Source organism: Eptatretus burgeri, chromosome 10 (assembly GCF_056783735.1).
Source record: "Eptatretus burgeri isolate ZD-2024b chromosome 10, Ebu_testis_v1, whole genome shotgun sequence".
Classification (NCBI taxonomy): domain Eukaryota; kingdom Metazoa; phylum Chordata; class Myxini; order Myxiniformes; family Myxinidae; genus Eptatretus; species Eptatretus burgeri.
In genome coordinates, this window is record NC_140970.1 from 46,875,361 (window position 1) to 46,901,819 (window position 26,459).

General features: G+C 41.9%; 1 protein-coding gene across 1 annotated transcript in view; it reads left to right on the forward strand.

The window, feature by feature from the left end:
- The window catches only part of PEX26 (peroxisomal biogenesis factor 26), a 42,915-nt gene extending 18,121 nt beyond the window's left edge, over positions 1 to 24,794 (forward strand). The window contains 4 exon segments of the mRNA XM_085898139.1: positions 4,000 to 4,010; positions 4,013 to 4,147; positions 21,023 to 21,166; positions 21,285 to 24,794. Coding sequence (XP_085754265.1) covers positions 4,000 to 4,010; positions 4,013 to 4,147; positions 21,023 to 21,166; positions 21,285 to 21,403 — 409 coding nt within the window. The 3' untranslated portion in view covers positions 21,404 to 24,794.
- The last annotated feature ends 1,665 nt before the right edge of the window (positions 24,795 to 26,459 follow it).

The following is a 26,459-nucleotide window of genomic DNA, read 5'->3' on the forward strand; positions in this document are numbered from 1 at the left end:
AAGTGGTTGAGTGGCACAGGCAGAATTATTCTGGATACACGAAATCCACTCTTCAGAAAATGTAGATAACTATATGAAGCGAAGTGTGAACATTGATGTTTTTGAACAATGGAAATTTTAATTTGAAATGTCGCTACAGCCATGTATGCCATTCTATGGCCAATATTATTGATTATCGAGGCTGATAGGCACGCATACATGAATTCATATTAGAACATTCATGATGGCATTAGTATACTAGTAATTCGTGTATATACTGTACATGTTAAATAAATACATGTTTGACCTTCGAATATTTAATTGTTATTTTCTGATATCAATGAGGGCGAGAATATTCAAAATTTTTCTTGGGACTTGCAAGAACTACTTCTTAACGCGAGAGCATGACCCCCGCAGACGTCTCTGTGACAGATATACTGCATTTTAGAGCATAAAAACGAATTCAGCACACTCAAAAACCTATAACTGGACATATTAGAACCCACATCGGAGGGAACAACTTTCCAGTGGCCAAAAATCGGCCATCTTGGACGCCATTTTGGATTTTTTCCGCCATATTGGTTGCCTAATGTCTAGTCTCCGACTGCTAGCAGACATAGCAATCATAATCATCGACAAACACACATATCAAGTAACATTAACGTATTTTAGCAGGTGTAGGAGTCGATTTCTGTGTCAAAACGCGAAAAAGGCCGCCATTTTGTAAAAAAAAATAGCCGCCGGCGGCCATTTTTGGGAGGAAAATTCTAAAAATCGGCGAGAGGGGTTTTTATCCATATTGGAAAGCTATGACGGGTAGCCAACTTGACTAGCGCAAAAAGTTGCAATATGAAACACCCTAATGGTCAAGGCTCGTGGAAGAGCTAGGACACAGACCATATCAAGACCCAACATAACAAAGGTAACTAGAACGGCATTCGGAAGAGCACATACATCCGCCAGGCTGAACAATTTACTTGTTGTTTCCCACTGATAGGCAGGATCTGCATCCGGACTTGAACCAAAATCTAATTGGCTTGTCACCTCACCAACTAATCCACCTAGTTTCATCCAAATCCGTCCATAACTTTTTAGACGTCATGCCAAATATCGTTTTTGGTGAAGTGATGGTTTTGGTGAATCACTCAATGTTGAAGAATCACTTTATTATTAAAAAACATTTCTCGTATTCGGATCCAGATCTTCACCAAAATCTAATCAATTCTTCCTTGTCACACACCCGACCTATCCACCAATTTGTCAGAATACATGCACAACTTTTTGAGATATCCTGTTCACAGACACGTAGACTGACAAAAAGACAAACAGACAGGGGTGAAATCATAATCCCTTGCCCACCTTTGGTGGCAGAGGTAACAAAGGGAACAGAAAGGGGAAACGTCAATATCAGGGCAGAGGGAGAAAGGCGACGTAGACGGACAAACAGGGGACGCAGGTAATGGTGAGGAGTAGGGGAGAATGCAAGAGGTGGACAAGCTGGATGCATGGTCTCAAGCTGAATAAGGTGGGAAGCAGGGGTGCCATCCAAAAGGGGAGAGCAGTATTCCATCAAGCTGGAGATGAAAGCCTTGTCGGTGAATAGGACCTAAGGTGTTTCAAGGAAGGACTTTGCACGATGGAGGATGCCCAGTCGGCGTCTGGTTTTGAAGGCCAACTTTGAATTGTGGCTTGTGCAGGAGAGATTATGGCTGAGTGAGACCCAAGAGTTTCAGTGACTGAACGTTTTTGAGAGGGTTGTTGAGAAAGTAGATGGGAGGATTTGCAGTACAGTCTTTCAGAGAGAGAGAGAGAGAGAGAGAGAGTGTGTGTGTGTGTGTGTGTGTGTGTGTGTGTGTGTGTGTGTGTGTGTGTGTGTGTGTGTGTGTGTGTGTGTGTGTGTGTGTGTGTGTGTGTGTGTGTGTGTGTGTGTGTGTGTGTGTGTGTGTGTGTGTGTGTGTGTGTGTGTGTGTGTGTGTGTGTGTGTGACGTCTCAGGATTGACAGACGTATTTCAACAGCAAAGCAGGATGCCAGACTGCATCGAAAGCTTGAGATATGTCCAGAAAGACATCCCTGATCTTATGTCTGATATTGAGGGCCTCCATTCATTGTTGAGAGAGGAGAAGCAGCATGTCCAAGGTAGTGTGACCAGGTCTGAATCCAAATTGTTGATTTGAGATGAGGCTTTGGAAGAAAAGGAATGATTTTATGTCAACTGCGATGATGAATGCCATGACCTTGCTGATGATTGGAAGTAAGCTGCTTGGTAAGTAACTAAGTTGATCCGTTTTTGCATCTTTTATGTAATGCTGTGACGTTGGCTGATTTTCAAGCAGATGGAAGATGACCTATGGTAAATGACAGGGTGAAAAGGGCAGAGAGAGAGAGAGGAGGTGCAAGAGCAGCAGAGCAGATTTTTAGGACATGTGAGCATGTGACGTCGTCCAGTCCAGTTGCAGTCAGATTTGAGGGTTGCCAGAAACGTTTCCACCTTTTCAGGTGCAAAAGACAGAATTCAGGAGCAGTTGAGTACAAATGGAAAGGATGGGTACAGAGAGAGAGGGGATAGGGACACACAAAATTTTGAAGCGCACACAGAATTGAAGCATTTGGCCTTCTTACAAATAGAATCGGCTGTGGTGCCATTTGAAGTGAGGAGAGGGATGGAAGGGGAACAAAGACCAGAGACCGACTTGACAATATGCCATCAGGTTTTAGCGGAGGGAGACAAGTTTGAAAGCTCATTCTTCAGATGTTTTTTCTGGCTCTCCCGATTGCAGACGCACACTTGTTGCAGGCTTTGTGGGGTGATCTGAGGTTGCCTTCGATTGGGTTTATTTTTTCTTAATCTCAACTGAATGTTATATTTTGAACATGAATCATAAAATGAACCAGTAGTTCAGGAGAACTTTTGCTCTGAATTTGTCCCAATTGCACATGCACAGAGAAGAGCAAGATAAAAAAATTTTACTCTGTCTAGAATTACTTACAAGTTTGTTTGACTGCCAAACAGGAAACTTACTGTTTTTAAGGAAGTTATGAAGGACACAAACAGACGCGAATAACTAATGCGACGTGTTAAATAAGGTGTTGTGATTGAGACCGCATCAACAGATTAAAACTTCTGGAATTTTGTTTTTTACGACCTTTAAAAGCTTAATTTAATTTCAGTTGAATTATATGCTTGAACACTGTTAAACAAAAATTGCCTTTTTGGCACTTTCAAAAACCTTTTATTGAGCAGCATTTTATGTCACCACGACCAATCAAATTTGCCGCTCGTAGACCTCCACCCTTGTCGTTTCTCAAGATAATGCAGAGTAAGGTGTTCTACGAACTCTCTAGTTTCCTCTTGAGGTGAATCTCAATGCTGACCCTTTCGTATTAATGTGTTTTTGGCGGTGATGTAAGAGTTGAGCTGGGAGGATAGCTCGGAGATTGCATACTCACCTTTGAGCTGCCGAATCTGGTTGCGATTCCAGACCCGATAATCATAAACTGGCACTGGCGGGCATTGCAGCATGAAATGTCAGATGGCAAATTAGCTGTTGTGCTGTCTGCCAGCATTTGGTGCTGATGTTTAAAAAAAATCATGTGGTATCTTTTGAAATGAGTGGGCTATTTTGTGCTGACGCTCGAGCCAAGTTCCAAATTTTTGAACTGACAACTGCTGAAGGGCATGGCAAACCACTCGATTCAACCTTTGCCAAAAGACTGCTTCAGCAGCACAAGAACCTTCCCTTGGACAGACCACCATTGAAATAGATTTAACAATTTCAGTAAATGAAGTCCAATTGAATAAAAAGGAGAATTACAAGTTCTGATCATGATGGAATTTTTAATTTTGTTCTCATATGGAGAAAAATGCTCCATGAAAACAGCCATGTCAGTAATTTCTGTGGATAATTCCATGCCTTGTACAGTTGTACATGTTTGTCTGAAACTTCGAAATGACTTGTGTGTGTTTGACAACGAATAATGAACAAACAATCTGACGGTGCAGTGGGTTGTGGGTTTCCAGGCATTGTGAGAGCCGGGCGTCAGGAGCAGCAGTGTCCAGAAGCTTCTGGAACAGTCCAAAGAAGTGGTGGTACAAGACAGAATCAGGTCTTTGGACCCATACAGTGATGCCAACAAGGCCAACAACTGCAGACAAAGTTGGACATCTGGTATTCCGTTTTTTGTTTGCTTAAGGTATTCTTTAAAATGTCTGTTTACAAAGAAACCTGAAAAACAAGAAATTGATATTCCATTGTACACAGGTATCGTGGATCATGGAAGAGCTAAACAACAGTGTTTCATTAACTGATAGTAGTGGTGGACACGGACTGTACTGTAAAGCAGTCAGGCATTTAGTATGCAGAGGTTTGTAGTTAGACAAAGTGTTCCCCAGGATTTTTTTTTTTAAACACGTCATCCTTCCATGTTAACACTCATCCATTTGATTCCTACTACATTCAACTTTAATCATCTGGTTACAATGATATTCCCAACCATCACTATGATTTAGTCCATTAAAGTTATTTTCCTTGTAATTTATTTATATATTTATATACGAGCAAATACAGTACAACCCATCACTTTTCTGATCAGAATATTAAGGGTGGGGGAGCAAGGATGGGTGGAGGAGTGAGAAAGGGGTGAGGAAAAGAGCTAGGAAATGGGGGAGAATGATGAAGGGATGGGAAGCAAGGAGCGAGGAGGATGTGAGAGAGAGGGGGTAGTGGGAAGGGAAAGGGGTCCTCTGGATATGCGTTTGATAGGGGACTTAAGGGAAAGTGGGGTTGGAGGGGATGGTCTCCTTGCACTGCCATTACTGCAGGATTGAACAAAATTGGGTATGTTAAAACAACACATTCAAACTAATAATGCTAAACAATATCCAGACAACACCCAGGATGTCTGTGCAAGCGGCGAGGGTGGGGGGGGAGTGGGTTGAAGGGGCTTTGGGAGGATGTAAGCATGAGAGGGGATGGGAAGGAAGGTTATTTTCCTTCAACGTCGAAAAATCTGTGCCAGTGTTCATGCCTTTATTTAATTTCCACACATACGATAACTCCAGAATATCTTAACCTGAGATGAGTTGCAAAATTTATCCGAGAAGTAGTTCTGATTGCTAATATATATATATATATATATATATATATATATATATATATATATATATATATATAAATATATATATATATATATATATATATATATATATATATATATATATATATATATATATGTACAGTAGACTAGGCGTAAGTCGTCACCATCGGGACCGAGAAAAAAGTGACGACTTAGAAATGTGACGACTTACGCGTATGCGAACATTCATGATGACTGTGGGGTGAAGGATGAAGTTGCGTGTGGCCTGGACACGTATGTGTGAGAGCCAGCTATTGTACCAAAAGGAAAACACAATCCTCGGGGCATAGGTGGGGGTTCATTGGTGAGTTGGAAAGTGATCAAGCAAAGATGGAATTCATGAATCAGTTTATCAAAAGTAAACATAATGAACAACTGTAAGACAACAACTTCGCCTGCTTATCACCATGATAGGATTGACCAACGAACCCCAGAGACTTTTCTGGCGGCATCTGCCAGAAAAGCCCAGTCTCATCGGCATTGTACACGTCCCGAGGCTGAAACCTTTCCAAGATGTCTTTCAATTTGCCATCCTTCCAGTCGTGCACCACTGCCGAATCCACGCTGCCTGATTCGCCGCACCTCTTGACCTTGCCGATTCCCCACCTCACTTTGAATCTGTCTATCCAGTGCATCGGCAAGGTCTCGGCATCATCATGCCCGAGGTCCGCAGCGAATTTACGTGCCTTCAGCAGCAACATTTCACCGTCCAACCGAATATTTGGCTGAGCCGACATTTGCGAAACCAGATGATGAGCGCGTCATCGACATCTTCAAAGGACACACATTTCACGCGTTTCACACTTACCACCGGCCTCGCGATCTTCTCCACTTGTCCAAGCATCGTGCCCTTATTCCTCAAGATATCGTTCAATGTTTGCCGTTTGATGTCCAACTTCTCAGCTGTGGCTGTTTTCTTCATCAGTGGGTTTGCCTCGCAAAACTGGATAATGTCGTATTTTTCTTGGTAGGTTTTAGTTGTAAGCTTACGCTTTGTCGCCATTGTCCTGCCTGCAGTGCGATCAACGTGTGTACGCAGTTATAAATAGCCTATCACTGGCGGTGTACACCAATGAGCGAGCATCATGATTCCATGAAATCGGGATTCTCACGAGGCAGCAGTTCCGTGTGACGAGTTAGGAGTGGTAATTTACTTGAGTTTCCATTACGTGGGAACGGACAACATCTGACGACTTAGACGAAGTGACGACTTAGAGATGACGACTTACAGAGGGATGACCCTTTATTCATAGGGACTTAACATGAGATAAATTCGGGACTTTTTGACGCTGCCGACTTAGGCGAAGTGACGAGTTACACGCTGCCGACTTACGCCTACTCTACTATATATGTATATATATATATATATATATATATATATATATATATATATATATATATATATATATACTTTCATTTGTCCAATTCACACATTCTGACGCCCCGTCCTCTCCTCAACCTCCAAAGAGTTGTATGGTGGTGGAGTGGGTTTTGGAGCAGAATAGCGTGAGGGGAGGGGACATGGAAGGCAGCGTGTGTGGAGAGGGAGGGGAAGGCAGCGCGTGTGAAGGGGGAGGGGAAGGCAGCGCGTGTGGAGTGGGAAGGGGAAGGCAGCGCGTGTGGAGGGGGAAGGGGAAGGCAGCGCGTGTGGAGGGGGAAGGGGAAGGCAGCGCGTGTGGAGGGGGAAGGGGAAGGCAGCATGTGTGGAGGGGGAAGGGGAAGGCAGCATGTGTGGGTGGGAAGGGGAAGGCAGCACGTGTGGAGGGGGAAGGGGAAGGCAGCATGAGGGGGTGGGGAGGCAGCACGAGGGGGTGGGGAGACAGCATGAGGGGAGGGGAAGGCAGCATAAGGGGCGAGGGAGAGAAGGCCTTGTAAGGTGAGGGAAGGCAGCATACCAGGGTGTTCCTGGGGCAATAAAACATGGCCAAACAGCAATGTTTTCTTTTAAACCACCGTGTTTTATATAAAACCAGGAGGGAGCATTTAAAAACTAAAATCCATGCTATCTACCTGGCAAAGGCCTGCCTGCATACACGCAGGCCCCCCACACCCATAATTGTTCCTTCGACCTCCTCGTGATCCATGCTGTCCGTGCATGCACACCGGTGATATATGCATCTTTTCACTCGCACACATGCACAGTTTTCCTCCATACCCGCACAGCACAGTGGCCCGTCCAAGTGTGGCTTCAATATCGCAGAACATCCGCTCCCCATGTGGTTTCAGTGCTGCAGCATATCTGCTCCCATTATGCAGAAGCACATGATTCATGAGATGGCCGCATAACCTCCTCCCCAGTGCCACACACCACGGACGTCGGTGCGAGTTAGAACGGCGCGCCTGTGAAACCGGCGCACCGTACACACATAACCAAGCATGCAGGCATGTGTAGAGCCCACGGAGAGTCATTTGTACAACGTCCATGTGTGCCGTCTTCGTACCTCTTCGTTTTCAGAAAGTGCCGACTATTAATATATTGCAGCAACTATTAGCATATTTATATTATGTTTTGTAATGAAAGCAGATCGCACAAAACAGTAAAAGGAAAATTGCGTATGTAATTGCTGAAAGAAAAAAAAGGACCCTTGTGGCTTGTATCGCCATGGCTTGCAAAAACAGGTTCAAAAGAACGGCAATGCGCTCAATGAAGTTCCACTTTCTGCATATTCCCGAATCTTTTCTTCACTCAAGATTGACACTTATTTTGTCAATGAGATCCGATTCTGAAATGCGACGTGATATATTTTGATTATTTACTTTAATTAGTCTGTGAGAGGAGATCACGTTTCCAAATCTAAGTATGTTTGAATCGGCCGAACAAAATGGCGATTAAGACCCCAGCAAGCTGACAGGGCTGACCAAGGATGAGCCTTGATAAAGGATATAATTAAATAAGGCCATTATTTATCTTCAAAAGGGGTGTTTTAATTAACCCAAGCACCCAATTTTCACTCATGCACTCCCTTAGAGTTCCCTTGGTGTGCTAAATTTCAGGCCGCTAAGTTTCATGGTTTTAGAGTTATTGAAGACACACACACACACTTAATTGAGTAGATTATATTTATTTGTGTAGCATGTTATGGACTGGTTAATTCTCCAGTTATTTGAGGCCCATCAGATCACATCATGAACCAAGCTCTCCACGGTGTTATTTCTGCCAAAGCAGTTTCTATGACGAGTGTTACAATCCTGGTTGGGTCGCTGCTCTGACACAGGAAGTCAGGGCAGGAATTTGGTCAGGGTGCCCGCGACAGCTTGCATACTCTTCATGATGTATTCGGTATATTTTAATGCCCTCGCATAAACGGTATTGCATTTGGGTCTTGTTATGACGAAAATTGAAATATTTAATCACGTCGGTCTTTCTCGTTTGTATGTTTGTGAGTGTGATAACTCATGAACGCTTTCAGCTATCTTCGTCAAACTTTACTAGAGGATTCCGAAGGACAAGAGTGAGGCTGTCAATATTTTTTGACCATGTATGTCAAAGTTCAAGGTGACAGTGACATAATTTGCATAAAACAGACACAACCAAAAGTGTTTGCATGATGCGACATCAAACTTGACGCAAATGAGTTGGAAAACATCACCTACAAATTCCGAGCACATTTGATAGTCTGATCGTCATTAAAATGCAAGATTTCTGTCGGGGCTGGGGTACAGATGACAAATTTCCAAAATGGTAGCAATCCATTTATGTATAACATCGTTTCCATGGCAACAAAGCCACCAATGTTAAAGAGTAGGGTTTTTAAAAAAAAAATTTAAGGGACAAAAAAAAAAAAGACGATAACTCAGAAATATTTCAAGATACAGGTATCAAATTGCAACCATGTTCAAATAGCAAGGTGACGGTGTCATAATTTGCATGATTTTCGTCATACCTATCAGGCTACTGCCTGATGCCTTCTTGGTTCTTTGTCTGTGTCTCCACATAATGTGCTAACATCAGCCACAAATGCCACCTGGTGGTAGCCAGTATGACACACAAAATCTTTTTTCAACCGAGCACCTCGACAAAGCATGCAATGTACTCGCATTCTAAAGTATGTGCAATTAGAATGCGAATACCACTGTAAAATATGTACAATTTGAATGCTAGTACCTCTATTAAGTATGTACAATTGCAATGTGAGTACCTCCATAAAGTATGTACAACTAGAGGGGGAGCACTCGGTTGAGTGCAAAACCTCCGCCAATACTGCAAGGTCACTCAAGTGAACCTGATATCCTATTCATTCAATTTGACGTCAACAGTGCTCACAGAGTTATAGTTTGCAACTTTCCCTTTTACTTTTAACTTTTACATACTCAATTCATTCGTCATAACTAGATTCCTTGAGACAGAAATTGATTTTACGTGGGTATATCCACCTGAAGTTCCAAAATCAGCCGCAATTATAATTTTGGCATGTTTTTTTTGTTGGAAATCACTTATAACATGTAGAAATGCAAAAAAAAAAATCGAAATTTTGTTGAAAAAGAAGTTGCAAAAGTTTTTTTTTCTCTAACAATTTTTTTTTGGGGGGGGGGGGAATCACTTAAAACATGTAGAAATGCAAAAAAAAAAATTCAAAATTTTTTTTCAAAATGGCCACCATAGCGGCCATATTGGATTTTGGACCAAGTCTAAAATATAATGGCATGATCCTTGGACCATACCTAATCCCCCCACCAAGCTTCGTCGAAATCCGTTGAGGAGTTCTTCCGTAATACTGTTCACAAACAAACAAACAAACAGAAAGGGGTGAAAACAGTAACCTCCGATCTTCGATGGCGGAGTTTAATTAGAATGTTAGTACCTCTGTAAAGTATGTACAATTACAATGTGAATACCTCTATAAAGTATGTACAATTAGAATGTGAGTACTTCTATAAAGTATGTACAATTACAATGTGAGTACTTCTATAATGTATGTACAATTAGAATGCTAGTACCTCTATTAAGTATGTACAATTACAATGTGAATACCTCTAAAAAGTATGTACAATTAGAATGTGAGTACTTCTATAAAGTATGTACAATTAGAATGCTAGTACCTCTATAAAGTATGTACAATTACAATGTGAGTACCTCTCTAAAGTATGTACAATTACAATGTGAATACCTGTGGTATTGAGTGTGGAGCAGGAGACGTGATTAAAAGCAGATGAGCGAAGGATCCTTCGTGTGGCCTGTCTTCGCTTATCCACAACAGTACCTCCATAAAGTATGTACAATTAGAATGTTAGTACCTCTGTTAAGTATGTACAATTAGAATGTCAGTACCTCCATAAAGTATGTACAATTCGAATGTTAGCACCTCTGTAAAGTATCTATAATTAGAAAGTTAGTACCTCTGTAAAGTATGTACAAGTAGAGTGTCAGTACCTCCATAAAGTATGTACAATTAGAATGTTCGTACCTCTGTAAAGTATGTACAATTAGAATGTTCGTACCTCTGTAAAGTATGTACAATTAGAATGTTAGTACCTCTGTAAAGTATGTGCAATTAGAATGTTAGTACCTCTGTAAAGTATGTACAATTAGAAAGTTAGTACCTCTGTAAAGTATGTACAATTAGAGTGTCAGTACCTCTGTAAAGTATGTACAATTAGAAAGTTAGTACCTCTGTAAAGTATGTACAATTAGAGTGTCAGTACCTCTGTAAAATATGTACAATTAGAATGTTCGTACCTCTGTAAAGTATGTACAATTAGAGTGTCAGTACCTCTGTAAAATATGTACAATTAGAATGTTCGTACCTCTGTAAAGTATGTACAATTAGAATGTTCGTACCTCCATAAAGTATGTACAATTAGAATGTTCGTACCTCTGTAAAGTATGTACAATTAGAATGTTCGTACCTCTGTAAAGTATGTACAATTAGAATGTTCGTACCTCTGTAAAGTATGTACAATTAGAATGTTCGTACCTCTGTAAAGTATGTACAATTAGAATGTTCGTACCTCTGTAAAGTATGTACAATTAGAATGTTCGTACCTCTGTAAAATATGTACAATTAGAATGTTCGTACCTCTGTAAAGTATGTACAATTAGAGTGTCAGTACCTCTGTAAAGTATGTACAATTAGAATGTTAGTACCTCTGTAAAGTATGTAAAATTAGAGTGTCAGTACCTCTGTAAAGTATGTACAATTAGAAAGTTAGTACCTCTGTAAAATATGTACAATTAGAATGTTAGTACCTCTGTAAAGTATGTACAATGAGAATGTTAGTACCTCTATGAGGTATTGCAATGAGAATGTGTGTACATCTATAAAGTATTGTTATGGACCAGGGCTTTAAGGCTTGCCACAAGGGGAAGCATTCGAGTCCCTCCCGAACGCCAGGTTCTCAGGCCGCCGGGCACAGATAACTCTGCGTGCGGGCGTATTGCAAAGCAACCACGAACGCCAATTGGTACCGCCGATCCTGGCAGGGTTACACTACTTCGCGTGTTACCATTTCCAGTGCATTGACTGCACCAAACGAGTTTCGTGCCCTCGATGCGTACTTGCGTTAACTTACCGTATCAGGTGCAGCTGAGCAGAGCTGCCAAGTACGCACCAGCTCACAAAGCAAATCAGGTGGGGTACAATTTCCCATCTAACTATACTTGTACACTGTATCGGACCAATAAAAGAAAAGACGAGACTGATTGGAAATAACAACAAACAATTATTTCTTACATACAGAAGCCATCATTTAAAAACAAATATTTACCAGCAAGAAAGCAAAAGGCACATAACAGCAGATTTATCGATAACACGTACTGTACTTTCCAATGTATAAACCGCACTTTTTATCGTCAAAAGAGGTAAAAGTTGGGGATGCGGTTAATATACGGGTATAGAAAAATTAATCAGTCTTCAAAACAATCAATGCTGAATTTCAATTATATTCCAAATGAACACTTTTGTAGCAGTCGGAACTGCTGTTAAGCTCAATTTCGCCATTTAAATTTTGAAAATCGGTTCAGGTTAAGAGTTTGTCCAGCGTTTTATTAACCGTGTGTACAAATTAAATACGTCGTGCTCGGAAATGTCTGGAGACGCCCGGAGACGCTCGGAGTTTCGGTGTGTGACGTATATAGAGCCTCGTGGCTCTGAAAACGCCATTAAACACAAATTAAGAAGACCTGGTCTCACATCAAAAGAAGAATTATTCACAATAGCTGGAGTTCAATAACGGAGCACCCAACTCAAACAAGCTTGCGTGGCAAGCTTCCCTCATATGTCATGTTCAAGAGGAAGACACTGCCCAAAGACAAGTTTCCAGCCAGCATCATTGTTGGTGCGCAGCAGAAGGGGTGAATAGACGAGGGACTTGTAGTGGTGACTATCTTTTTACATGCATTGTTTTCTACATGAACATCCAATGCAGGCAGAATTAATCCACCAAGCTTGTTCCTCACGCGCTGATGCTATGCTAGAAAATGCTGGATAGCGGGGTGTGGTTTAAAACTCGGAACAACCAATCAACCCCGAGTACTTTTCTATACGAGGGTAGGATATGGTTTTTAAAGGAAGAAGAAGGATCTCACGAGAGCGAGGAGCCACGTGGGATGGTGAAGCTTTAAGAAGTACCAATGCTGCTCGGTTCTTTTGGCTTCCTTTGGTTCTCTTCGTTCTTCCTGGTTCTCTTATTTTCCCCTTGTTTGTCAGCGGTTCCTAACTTGCTTCCCGCGGATTACTTGCATCGACCAGACGAACTTTCTTACTTTGCAGGCCTTTGTATTCGACCCAGATTTCGAGGAACATCAGCTGCACTTCGGTGGAGCCACCACAGACGAACTTTCCTATTTCCCGGACTTTTCATCATTTGAAAATCGACATTTCGTGATGTGTTTCCCACCAGGATTTTCGACCCGGATTCCGAGGAGCATTGGCCACATGTATCTTGGTTGAAGTTTCATCATTACTCCCGTCGCTACGTTGGCTGAGCATTATGTGAACTGGGAGACTGCGGGCATTCATCGAGAGCATGAGAAATGTTGACCTTCCGATGATCTGCGGCTGGATCGTCAAGGTTTGGGAGGAGATACCGTTGGACATCAACAAGCGAGCATTTCTGAAATGCTGCATCTCCAACGACATGTACGGCACAGAGGGCGACATCATTTGAGAGGAGTATGCTGCAAATGATGGTGATGGTGACGGTGACGTGTACAGCGACAGGGACTTGCTCTACCCTGATTCGGACAAGGAGTTAGTGCCGTCTTCGACAAGGAAAGCATTGATAGGGTTTTCCTCGGGTTGAGCTGAAAAGCTTCATCAAACCCAAACAGCCCTTTTCGGGGACACAAATCCATAAGAAATATGTATGATACCGGTATCAATCCCTCCTCTTCCATTTTCTATTAACAAAAAAAATCCTCGTTATAATCTTAAAAAAATAAAGAAAAATAAAAACTTCTTGGTTTCCTCTCCTGTCTCTTCAACTTCTTGAAAATGAGAATAAGACTTAGACGAAATTAAGCAGACATGGGAGTCAGCATGTTGTTGATACCTCCGTCACTTTGCTCCATACAAAGTTAATGTACAAACAAACGTATTTGGATCTCAATCAGAAAATAAAACTATCAATATATTAATTTATTTTGAGGGTGAAAAAACAGGCGTGTGGTTTATACACCGGAAAGTAAAGTATTCATTCTTTACACAATCTTATTTACAGAAAGGACACGTGGCCATCATTCACTCACGGGGAGAAGAAGAAGACAACACTCACCTCACACAGCTCGACGGGGCTGCGCAAACCAAAATTTACTCGAGAATGCGGAGGAAAATGGATGCGGAAGATTGGCAGTGGCGATGTGGCGTGATGGGACATGCAGCCGCATCCCTGAGGTGCCCAGACCCAGTAGGAGAGTCCGCAGCGGCATTTCATATACACCAGCTCGATATGCGACTTGCCCTCCTCTGCTTCAGCTTCTCCTTCCTCAGGCCCACATCGATGAGGTGCTGCCGTTCACCCTCCTCGTCCTTCGTGGCTGACAGTATCGAGATCGCAGGACAACGTTCGTGTAAGGGGTGTTATTGCCCCCCCCTCTCCTCCCCTCCCCACTTTTCCTCATTCGCCTTTCAGTTTCTTTCACCACAGAAGCTTTACACCAACTGCTCATGAAACCTTTCTTTCTTCACCCTCATGCTATTTTTCCTCCTTCTCTCACGAGCCTTCTCTGTCTCGGGCGGTGCGGGCCTCTCCTTTTATTGGTGCCCATCCGATGTGGGCGGGTCCATGATCCAGCTTGTGGAAAATGCCATGTCACTCTGATGGAATGTTCAATACAGCCCTCACCCCTCCCTGCATACGCCCAAGGCCGTGACAAGAATCCTCACCCCTCCCTGCATACGCCCAAGGCCGTGACGAGAGCCCTCACCCCTCCCTGCATACGCCCAAGGCCGTGACGAGAGCCCTCACCCCTCCCTGCATACGCCCAAGGCCGTGACGAGAGCCCTCACCCCTCCCTGCATATGCCCAAGGCCGTGACGAGAGCCCTCACCCCTCCCTGCATATGCCCAAGGCCGTGACGAGAGCCCTCACCCCTCCCTGCATACTCCCAAGGCCGTGACGAGAGCCCTCACCCCTCCCTGCATATGCCCAAGGCCGTGACGAGAGCCCTCACCCCTTCCTGCATACGCCCAAGGCCGTGACGAGAGCCCTCAGCCCTCCCTGTGTGAGCAAAACGTCCTATGTACCGTTCGTACTGTTTCACATGCGAGAAGCACTGTCTTGCAGTCCACAAACGCCAAGCGTCATCATGCTTTGTGCCATGAACGTGCATGTGAGAATGGAGAGGGATTCCGCCGGACTGAGGGATGACCAAACGGGATTTAAGGTAGGACCGATGCGGTGAAGGAGGGATTGTCAAAATGATGTTTGATGAAGGGGAGGTAACGGACTGATGGTGTGAAGGAGGAAAGATTGAAAGGAGTGAGGGGGTGGGTGGGGAGGAAAGACATTACACCGGTGAAATACAAACAAACTAACGCATGCCCACCACCCCTTGACAAGGGACCAAGGACTATCTACACACCTATACTAATAAAAGGCAATGTGTGTGTGTGTGTGTGTGTGTGTGTGTGTGTGTGTGTGTGTGTGTGTGTGTGTGTGTGTGTGTGTGTGTGTGTGTGTGTGTGTGTGTGTGTGTGTGTGTGTGTGTGTGTGTGTGTGTGTGTGTGTGTGTGTGTGTGTGTGTGTGTGTGTGTGTGTCAGTGTGGGTGTCTCTTCCATAACTCCAAAACAATAAAACCTCGCAGCCTGAAACTTTGCATGCACGCGAAGAAAACTTCAAGGAAGTGCAAGAGTGAAGATTGGGTGTTTGGGTTAATTAAAACACCCCTTTTCAAGATAAGTTAGGGGGTGCTCATCACAAAAACCAAAACAAGCCTTACCAAGATGGTGGCACACCATCTTGGTCAGCCCTCTGTGGTTGCTGGTCTTCAGCCGCCATTTTGTTTGGCCTTTTCAAACACGCCTCGATTTAGAAAACATGATCTACTCTCACGAACTAAAGTATATAATCGAAATACTTTGTCGGATTTGAGAATCGGATCTGGTGAACAAAATGAGTGTCGAAATCTGGAGTGTAATCAGAAAATTTTAACAAATTAGCGATTTTTTTTTATAACTTGGTGTATTTATTTAAACAAAGCATTAAACTTTACTTTTTCTACTGTTCGGACGATTATATTGAGTGAAGAAAAGATGATGGAATGTGCAGAAAGTGTAACTTCATTGAGTGAAATGCCGTGCTTCACAACCTTCTTTTGCAATCCATGATGGATGGCACAGTCCACAGGGGTCCAATTCCATCCGCAGTTTTGCTGTTTCCGTTTTGGATGATTTGCTAACATTACACAGGGTTCGTACAGTCCTGACTGAATGAAATTGCAGGAGTTTTCCAGGACAAATTGTCATTTTCAAGGAAACATAATGCTTGTGTTGTACCTTGTGTTCAACAATTTACTGATTGAAGGAACGCACAAAATTCTGTAATCAGTCTTTTTTATTAATTGTTTTCATGCAAGCAATACATGCAAGTAAAGGCAATTTCACCCAATACCTTTTTTACTGTATGAAACATGAAAACATATATATATTAATTAAATAACTATAAATCTTTGCTAACAAAAAAAACACTTTTGCATACTTTCTCAACTTTTTTGCATAAACAAGCATTTGCAGATACATGTACAATTGTACGTATCATAAAAGTCCTGATTGAACTGCAATATGTAAGCTTAAAAGGCAATTACACACAATACTGTTTGACTGCATGAAACATGAAAACGTATATATTAATGAAATCACTATAAATCTTTGGAAAAATAAAAAACTCTTACATACTTATCTTAAAAGCCGCAATTAAGCTGCAATATTTAAAGGCAATTTCACACAACACTGTTTTATTGTATCAGACAAGAAAATGTATATATTAATAAATCTGTGAAGGAAATACTTTTTACATACTTTCTCAGAAGTTTTTGCATTTAATGTCACTTGTTATCAACAAGTCACCTTTGTTGAACTGACTGGCATGTCATCCGTAAGTGCCACAAGCATTTCCAGGTTTCTCAGAAGCCGAACATTTTCTTCCACAAGTTTCTCGAACTCGATCAATTATTTTTCTTTCTTTTTGGACGACTCTCTCAAACTTAGCTTTACGAACAAATGACAAAACTCTTTCTCTTTCTGCTCTCAATGAAAACTCGTCCACCGTTTTTTTGCATAGAGTCAATTTCTGTTTTGAGTCTTTTTTGGCACGATTTTAAGTCCGATAATTCTTCTTCTATCTTTCGTTTTCTGTCCGAGACAGAGGCCAGCTGTTTATTTCGCTTCTGCTCATCCAAGTAATCTTGGTACTTCCTTCGTGCAGCACTTGCAGACAATAGCAGCTTCTTGTCGAGTTCAACTTTCTGCAACCCTCCGACATTGTGAAGATGATCACAGATTACTGTCTGGGCAATTAAGGACTCATCTCTCAGATTTTCCACCTCAATTTCTTTGTTTATCTGGAAGCCCCTTTCAACTGTAGTCCGTCTATGGGACAGAAGCAAAAGTTGTCTCACAACCTCCAACAGATTACAGAACTCCTGCTTTTTTGCAATGTCTGCATGCCACAGATGGCCGAGGTGATCTTTCTTTCGATCGAAGTGTGCGTGTTTTACTGAAGCGTCAGTCAGATATCTTGAGTACTGGCGGACAGTCTCATCGCCATTTTCTGGTGTTATCCACTTGGCGTCACAAAGGGCACTCACTGTTCTGCGCTTGTAGCAGATGGCTACTTCCTTTTCGTTGAAATGTCTTGGGTCCAGCCATGCTAAGTGTCTGGCAAGGGCATATTTGATTGGTGCCTTTTCAATCAGCTTTGACACTAATCCCACAAAAAGTCGTCTGCATTCATTGCGAAACTCGAAAACTGCTCTCTCGGATGATTTCTTGGAGCAAACAGCTTCTTTCAGAGCTTTGTCCGCAGCCAGTCCAATGTCACTCTTGGACAGATCGGCGTAGTTGTCATCCTTTCTTACATCAAACGATGCCAACTTTACAGGTGTGAGAGGTTCTGTGACTGAGTGCTTTACAAATCTCTGAAGTCAGCTTAGTATCAACTCATGCAAATCAAGTGAAATAAAAGGCAACAAGGGCCGATCATCTTGATAGGTTGTCAGGAATGGTGAAATATCCTGGGATACGGCAAGGAAGAATTTCAACCTTACCAGCGTGAGGGGAGTTTGAACAATTTTTTTCACAGTGGAAAAGGACTGGTTGTCGGGGTGAGGAACTGATTCTTTTCTCACTTCTCAAACATACTTGCAAACACTGTCCCATATTTCTATCGCTCTTTGTGTGCAGGACGAGTTGTCTAACCATCTTGTTTTGCAGAATTTTAGTGGTAGCTTGGTGCCATCTGTGACACGAAGATAGTCCTCTCTACGTGCAGGTGAGTCACGAAACAGGGTGTTTAGGGCCCTTAAAAGTGAATAAATTCCTATCTCCGACTTCTCCACGCCGGTCTGAAACGCACCATGGAGGATATGCAGTCCACATGGAGGATGTGCAGGATGTGATTGCATGCTGCGATGCAACTTCCAATTCACGCTGGGCCTGTCCATGCTGATCTGTCTCAGGTTGCGTGGATTTAAACCCTCCAACACGGTATTAAATTCCTCTAGCATGTCATCAGCAGTACAATGGCCGACAAACTTTGAGTCCAAGTATCGTGATTTTACCTCATCATTGTCCAAAATACGGATGTAAAAATCCATCTGCTTCTTCTGATTTTTTTTTATTCAAGGACTCATCAAAGAGTAGCACATAACTGCTGTTCACATTTTGTTTCAGAAGCGCTTTGAAGTGCGGTGCAAGACCAAATACGTGAAAGTAGGAAGCCTTCTTTTCTGCACATTGAAATTGTGATGCAATGCCGCTATCTGGGAACATCCTGTGAAAGTGTTCCAATACCTTGACAGGACCTGCATGACTGGTGGGACTCAAAAACATGTAAAGCCCAAAGAATCTCTGCCTTGAGCACCTCATCCTTTGTGACAAAGTCCTGTATTGTTGTTGGTCTCGGTGTTGCAGTAGTTGCTGTGCTGGCTGATGCCGGTCTTACATATCAACCTCAATCTGCGGATCCACTGTAACATCGTTCATGTCACAATTTATTAAATAAATCAGCAGTCATCAGTAATATAAAAAAAATTCTTTAAATTAAAACCACAACTTTAAAATTGTTCCTTAATTGTTTTTTTTTTATTACTTCATTAAATATCAGTACGGTTTATTTTCTCAGTCGGTTTGATTCCAAAGCCATAAACTTTAGAACAATTTCTATGATAAAAAAAATTTATTATCATAACCTTAGTAATAATTTACCGTTTTACAAGCTTCAATTAAGTATTTTATATAATTATATTATATTATAATCATAATTTCCTATCATTCAATGTTTATTTTATTTATTGGTTTGGTACCATTAAAATAAATTGAAACAGTTTGTGTGTTCAAGAAATAAGGATATTATTTCACTCATGATTCATAATCATTCAAGAGGAGACAACCCGTTACACTGTTATTTTCGCTGTGCTAAGTCGATCTCCCTTGGTTACAAAAAGTCAAATTTATAAAATGGAATTTTTCGTGATGTGTTCATTGAAATCCAATTACGGCAGATGCGTTTTACGCTTAATAGTTTATTTCATAAACAAATATGACGATACCTGTTGGTGCCGATGTGCTTGCCGATCCAAAAAAATCTGCAATTCGCAAACGGGAATCGGCCGCCATCTGCTGCATCAAGCGCACGCGTTTGGTTCCCTTAGCATGACTTTTGGGCGCGCTTTCGCCCATGTTCGAAATATCTACAACTTTCTTGCACACACGACATCTTGCTTTGTGGATGGACACCCTTTCAAGCCAATCCCGATAGTCGGGATGGCTGAGCCACGCGGTGTTGAAATAACAAACTTTGGACATTTTTCTTCTCCGTTCTGCAGCCGAAAAGTTTCTCCGCACAGAGACGTTTATGCAGTTCCTCAATATTGAAGTCAATATGGTACTGACAGGGAGATTATGGCGGTGTCATCGATCAACAGCCAATGAATTGTTAGAGCATATATTTCTAATGCTTTTCATTGGTTATTTTATTACACTTTACAACCGCATACAGAATCAATGAACATAACCTTAACCCAGGTCAATCAATCCTTTGGCGGCAAAATGACCGATGTCGGCTTATTTTCTTACAAAAAAAAAAACAAAAAACAAAAGAGGATACAAATATGTAAGGGACAGTGCACCAAAAAGGTTTATTTTCCAGGAGTTTCCAAGAGTTTCAAGGAGTTTTTTTCTTTTTTCCAGGACTTTCAAGTCCTGGAAAATGGAATCTCATTTTCCAGGAAATTCAAGGAGCTTCAAGGAGTGTGCGAACCGTGTTACAAAATATTAATATAAATATACTATTATAGTTCCGCCAATACATTAATAGTCGGTAGTTTCTGCGAGCAAAGAGAAATTTTTTTGTTGCTGCAAGTAAAGAGACTTATTTTTTAATTTTGTTTTTGCTTTACACCGTTTTGTGCGTGCTTTCATTACAATATATTAATAAAATATACTAATAGTTACTGCAATATATTAATAGTCAGTAGTTTCTGCAAGTGAAGAGGTATGTAGGCAGCACACATGGACGTGGTAGAAATGGGAACAAATGACTCTCCGTGGGGTGTGTGCGTGCCTGTTCTTGGTTACGTGTGTGCGGTGCGCGGATTTCGCGAGCGCACGATCTGAACTCAAACTCAGGCCTGTGATGCATGGCGCTGTGGAGGAGGTTATGCGACCGTCTCGCGAAGGATGTACTTCTGCAGCGCTGAAGCCTTGAAGCCACACAGGACATGCCACCATGCAGTACTGCAGTACAGGTGTGGGGAAATTCGTGCATGTGTGTGAGTGAAAGGTTGAGTAAATGACCAGTGCGCATGCACGTTTAGTTTAGACCCCTCGGAGGTTGGAGGACTGGGGAGGAATGTATGGGGGGAGGGGGACTGTGGGGAGGAATGTTTGTGAGGGGGAGGGACTGTGTGGGGGGGAGGGACTGTGTGGGGGGAGGGACTGTGTGGGGTGGGGGGACTGTAGGGTGGGGGACTTAGGGTGGGGGGACTGTAGGGTGGGGGGACTGTAGGGTGGGGGGGGAACTGCATGCAGGCAAGGTGATTCATCAATGTGTGTGCCGTCTCTCGGATGGATGTTCAGCTTGGCGTCAAATCTGCCAGAATCCCCCCTCCTTCTCTCACCTCTATCCTGCCCCCTCCTTTTCTCTCCTACCCACCCCTACCCCCTCCAGAATACCAGGTTTTTTTTTTGTTTTTTTTTCCTTTTTTCCATGTCTGACATTTGTTCCTCACGAGTGCCTTTGTTCTTTTCAGGTATGATGGCAGCGATAAAAAGACTGTGGCCCTTTTTTCATGGCATGCTGGAAAAACTGAACATGAATGTTTCCCCATCTGCATTCAAGCGCTGCTTTGTGGTCATTATCTGCATTTATGCTCTCTTCCTGCGGAACGATCCAGGTCTGAGACCAGCATCAGATAAAGCCAGCAAATATCACCATTTTGCACATACTTTTAAAAGATTGCAACTAACCTGAAAGTGATATCAATGACTTGCGTAATGTTGTCATTCCTACAGCCTCAGCCTCAGCACAGCCCATGCTTAGTGCACTGCGACGGATCTTTGCACGCTGTTGAACATGGGTCCATCCTCGTGGCCACATTGAACATGAAGACATTTATCATGGAAAAATGTAAACAACAAAGTATGCTTAAAAATTGTTGCTTTTCATAATCCTGTATGTAATGTAAAGAAGAAGAAAAATACAAACTTCTTCCATAACCTTGTATTTTAATTTACTACATTTTTGTGCATTTCATTTATGAGTACACATAATCCCTTCGGGAGCAGAAGGATGGGTGGGCCATTTTATTATCCTCTATGGGGGTATATAGATTACAGTCGAGCTCTGCTCTGGTCCATTCGTCTGTGGTGGGTTTTGAAAAGCAAAAATGCCTCGAATATCGGGTTTCCTCCCTTTCAGTTGTGTTAAACAGCATTAGCGACTTTAAAAAGGTAATCGTGTTTGTGGTTTATAATGTTATCTTTGTAAGGGGTGGGTAGACTCGAGTACAGTTGAAGTTTACAGTTGAGTATGGGCCGTGTTCAGGTAGTTAGCCATCTCCATATAAGAAGTAGGGAAATGTAGCTTGAGGATTGTCCTGTTTAAATGTGCATCACATGAAGGGTGGTGCATGGTAATAATTAATGGTTTAAACTCTAAAGGGGTAAACTCAAACCACATCCTCACCAATCTATCCTTTGATACACTACAAGATAGATATGATGTCTTTTCCCCATTTATAAAGCAGGTAATTTTGCGATTAAGACGAAATCTTCTTCTTCACACGTCATCAGGAAGTCGACCGCCATATTCAACAATGAAATCCAACACACATGGAGGCCATTCAACCCATCATGCCTGCGCGAACACCACAAACAAGGTCCAAGAAAGAAAATGCAAAAAAAAGTTTTTAATTAATGAAAGAAAAAAAGTTTTTTTTTTATATTCCCCTTGGAGAGGGGGCATGGGCTTAGTTAAAAACACATCAACCACACAACCCCCCACAACAGCATGTCGCACACAGTCAACCATCAATACTCAAACCACCTTAAAGTTTTATCATCATCCACATACCCCTTTATCTCCATAAATTCCAGGTATCTATCTAATTCTAATTTAAACTTATCTACTTTTTCTGCTGCCACTATCTTTCCAGGGAGACCATTCCATGCATTAACTACTCTGAGTGAAGGTCCCCTGCCTTGCTACCATCTTAACTCTTCTTTACTCTCAAGCTATGGCCCCTGGTTGTCACTGTCTACTCTGTTGAATAATTCATCTGCACTTATTTTATCTATACCTTTCATTATCTTAAACATCTCATATCTCCTCACATCCACCTCCTTTCTCATGAATAGAGCCCTGTCTCCTTCAACCGCTCATCATCGCTGAGTCAAGCTCAGCCCGGAATCAATCTAGTAGCCCTACGCTGCACCCTCTGTGGCATCAACATCCTTCCGGAACTGTGGTGACAAACTGTACACAATATTCTAGATGTGACCCTCACTAAATTTCTGGTACAATGTTAATGCCACCTCTTTTGATTTATAATTGATCCTCCTTATACAGCCAAAAACCCTATTTGCTTTACCTATAGCTGCCTGGCACAGTGCTGCCTGCTTTCCTCCAGTATCTATTACCACTCCCAGATTCTTCTCCTGTGTGACATGCTCCAAAATTACCCCTTGCATCCTGTAATCTCCATTTTCATTGTTCTTTTCCATCCCCAACACCTTACACTTGCTCAGGTTAAATTCCATCTGCCAGTCTTTTGCCCAATCCATACAAGTATCAATACTCTCTTGCATCTCTTCACCACCCCTTCTGCTATCCACCTCACTTCCAAGATTTATGTCATCCGCAAATTTGGAAAACTTACTCTTTACCCCATTATCCAAATAGTTGATGTAAATCGTCAATAGTAATGGTCCGAGTACCGATCCCTGAGGTACCCTGCTACTTACATCCTCCCACTCACAGCCACTCTTTGCTTCCTATCACTTGGCCAGTTTGCAATCCAATTATCCACCTGACCAGCCATTCCACAAGCCCTCACTTTGGCTAACAACCTCCAATGTGATACCTTATCAAATGCCTTCTTAAAGTCTAGATATACTATGCCTACAGGTTATGTCCCAGTACAATTTAACTGAAACTAGCATAACCCACGCTCTGCGCGACATATTGGGGTGGGTGTGTTTGAGAAAGGAACTGATGCAGAGTATCAGTAGTAATTTTACTTTAATGCAGTAAGTGGAATACGATTTCACCGTTTCAGAACCATTTTATTTACTTTTTTTGTACCATGCACCTCATATGGTCTTTGAGATAATGTAAGCCGGATATCACGTTACTCGAGCGCAGAACAAAGTTGAAGATAACGCGACACGAAACCACAAACTTGGAAATAATATATAAGATGGCAAATAATTTTAAATTTTCTGCAGATATGCCAAGTCGATGCATCCTTGGTGGTTGCAGTAATACAAACCACGATGGTTTTATCAATGGCTTTCACCATGATTATATCTCACGGTAAAACTGCATAATCCACACAGAACAACCATTCGTCTGCCCCCCAGATGGCTGGTTGTTCTGTGCGGATTATGCGGTTTTACTGTGCAATACAATCCACGGCGATGCTCACCATTAAGTCAGGAGGTGCATCTGATGTATAAACGACGAATGTGGTCATCATTGGTTAGATATTTATCAGAATACCATCCTGATGAGGGTAAATAAGCCTGAAATATGGATCGGTGGTTCCGTTTGATGTTTAACTGATGATGACCATATAATCGTCTGTTTGACAATCACTGGGCCAAGGCCTTTGTGTTGGGTGTTGCTTTGGTGTGTACTGTTGTCCAATGGGGATCAGCAGAGTGCTCATCACACTCATGTGTGTAATATATGCACCAGTATCACAATCTTGTCTGACCTCAAACGATTCTCTGATTTTCTTTTTCTCTGCTCATTGCAGTGCACACAAAACAGCAGAATGACTCCTTTTCTCAGTTCAAACGGGCTTGAAATCAAATTATTTCAAACAACTTCTAAAAGGTGCCAATAATATTGCTGGACCATTTTTAGGGTAAGCTAAGATTTAGTAAGATTGTCCACTTTTTTTTTTGTTTTGTTTCATTGCAAACTAAAGAAATATATTTGTGGATTCCAAAAGATTTTTTTTTTAATTTCAACAATTTTCTGGAAGAAAAAAAATAAAAATTAAAGTGCAAGGGTGTCAATATTTTTGGTCACGACTTGTTTGTTACTCGTCTTATCACGGTAAAATATTAAAAGTTAAAAGGTCAAATTAATGCAAATTTTGAATTTTTTCAGAAATGTCAATTTTTCTATTTGAGAACACACAAGTGCCAAATCATTGACGAAGGTCCATAAAGTGCAGACTACTGACCATAATAAATGTAATTGGAAGAGAATGTTGACATTAAATTGTAATCTCACTCATCTTTGGCCATTTGTTTACCTATGTGCAACACTAATAAAGGTTATGTGTAAAGCAATCGAGGCTAATCTTTTGTCACACTTTCTCCACAACTCGTTTAACTGGAAGTTCATTGGATTTTCAATATTAAAATGGTGGTTAAAAATAAAAAATAAATAACCCACTAAACATTTTTAATGATCCGAACGTCCAGATATTTGGCATTTACCAACTACGAAGATAGACATTGGCGTATTTAGTTGTAAGTATATAGACAGCCATTGGCTTCACATGCACAGGCAAGCACACACCCTCGTTTAGAACTGTGGCACTAGCATGCAGCAGTTCGACCGTTTTGCATTCACAAGAGACCAATGCACAGCAACTCTGAGGTATAGAGGGTTTTCGTATCCATATTATCTCCAATCAACCATGGGCTTCCTTTCACGCTCCATTTAAAACTTCAGCAGAAACCTTCCTCAGTTGGTCTTTAAGATCAAAAGCAAAATGGAAGGGTGTGAGATCAAGGGGTGGGGGAGGACATGAAGGGGAAAATGGGAACGAAAGAAAAGGAACAAACAAAAAGAGGTGAGGGAGAGGAGGGAAAATATCACAATAACCTGAAAAAAGGGAGTGCTTCTGACTGGAGTCATTTGTGGTGGAAAAGATCATGAATGTGGATGGGGGTGACCTGAGGTAGAGGTGAACAGCTGTCTTGAAGCCATGGAAGGAAGAATGGGACTGACCAGACTGGGAATGTAGTCCCACAGGCAAGAGATGAGGAACAAATGAGTGGAGGTTGTTTGCAGTGAACCTTCATTTTGGGAATTTAACAAGAGGGTGACTGGCAAAATGTGCATCCTACAGAAATCTGTGAGGGACAAAACCAAGAGTGCAAGACCAAAAAGAATACGAGAATACAGAGATGCTACCAACCTGTCTGCAATGGGAGAGCGACAGGCTGAGATACTCAGCTTCATCAAGGGAGATCCCAAATGATTGAGGGCCTTTCTTTCTGCAGCATCAGGAAGAGCAATGTATGAGGCAAGGAGGACCAACCCAAAGGAGAGCAGTACTACTGGTATGTTAAACCAAATTGTTCAAAATGCTGCTTTATATGTAATCTTTTGTGCAACAGCTGAAGGACTTTCTGTACAAAAACCAATTGCATAACAGATTCCACCCCTCACCACCACCCCCCCCCCCCCAACTGTCTCAGGCTCATAGAGGAATGTACTTGCACTGTGAAAGAAAAGGATGCATACTTTTATACGATTCACATTGATATGAAAGGAAACAATGTTTAACTGGAGGGGGAGCACTCGGTAGAGTGCAAAACCTCCGCTGCCAATACTGCGAGAGTCACTCAAGCTGATATCCTATTCATTCAATTTGACGTCAACAGTGCTCAGAGTTATAGTTTGCAACTTTCCCTATTAACTTTTACATACTTAATTCATTCGTACTCTACCTACTCAATTCATTCTCTTAAAAAAAAAAAGACAAAATTTTGTTGTTTTTTTTCTCTAAATTTTTTTTTGGGGGAGGGTGGAAATCACTTAAAACATGTAGAAATGCAAAAACAAAAATTCAAATATTTTTTCAAAATGGCCACCATATTGTACTTTGGACCAAGTCCAAAATCTAATGGCATGATCCTTGGACCATACCTAACCCCCCACCAAGTTTCGTCGAAACCCTTCGAGGAGTTTTTCTGTAATACTGTTCACAAACAAACAGGGGT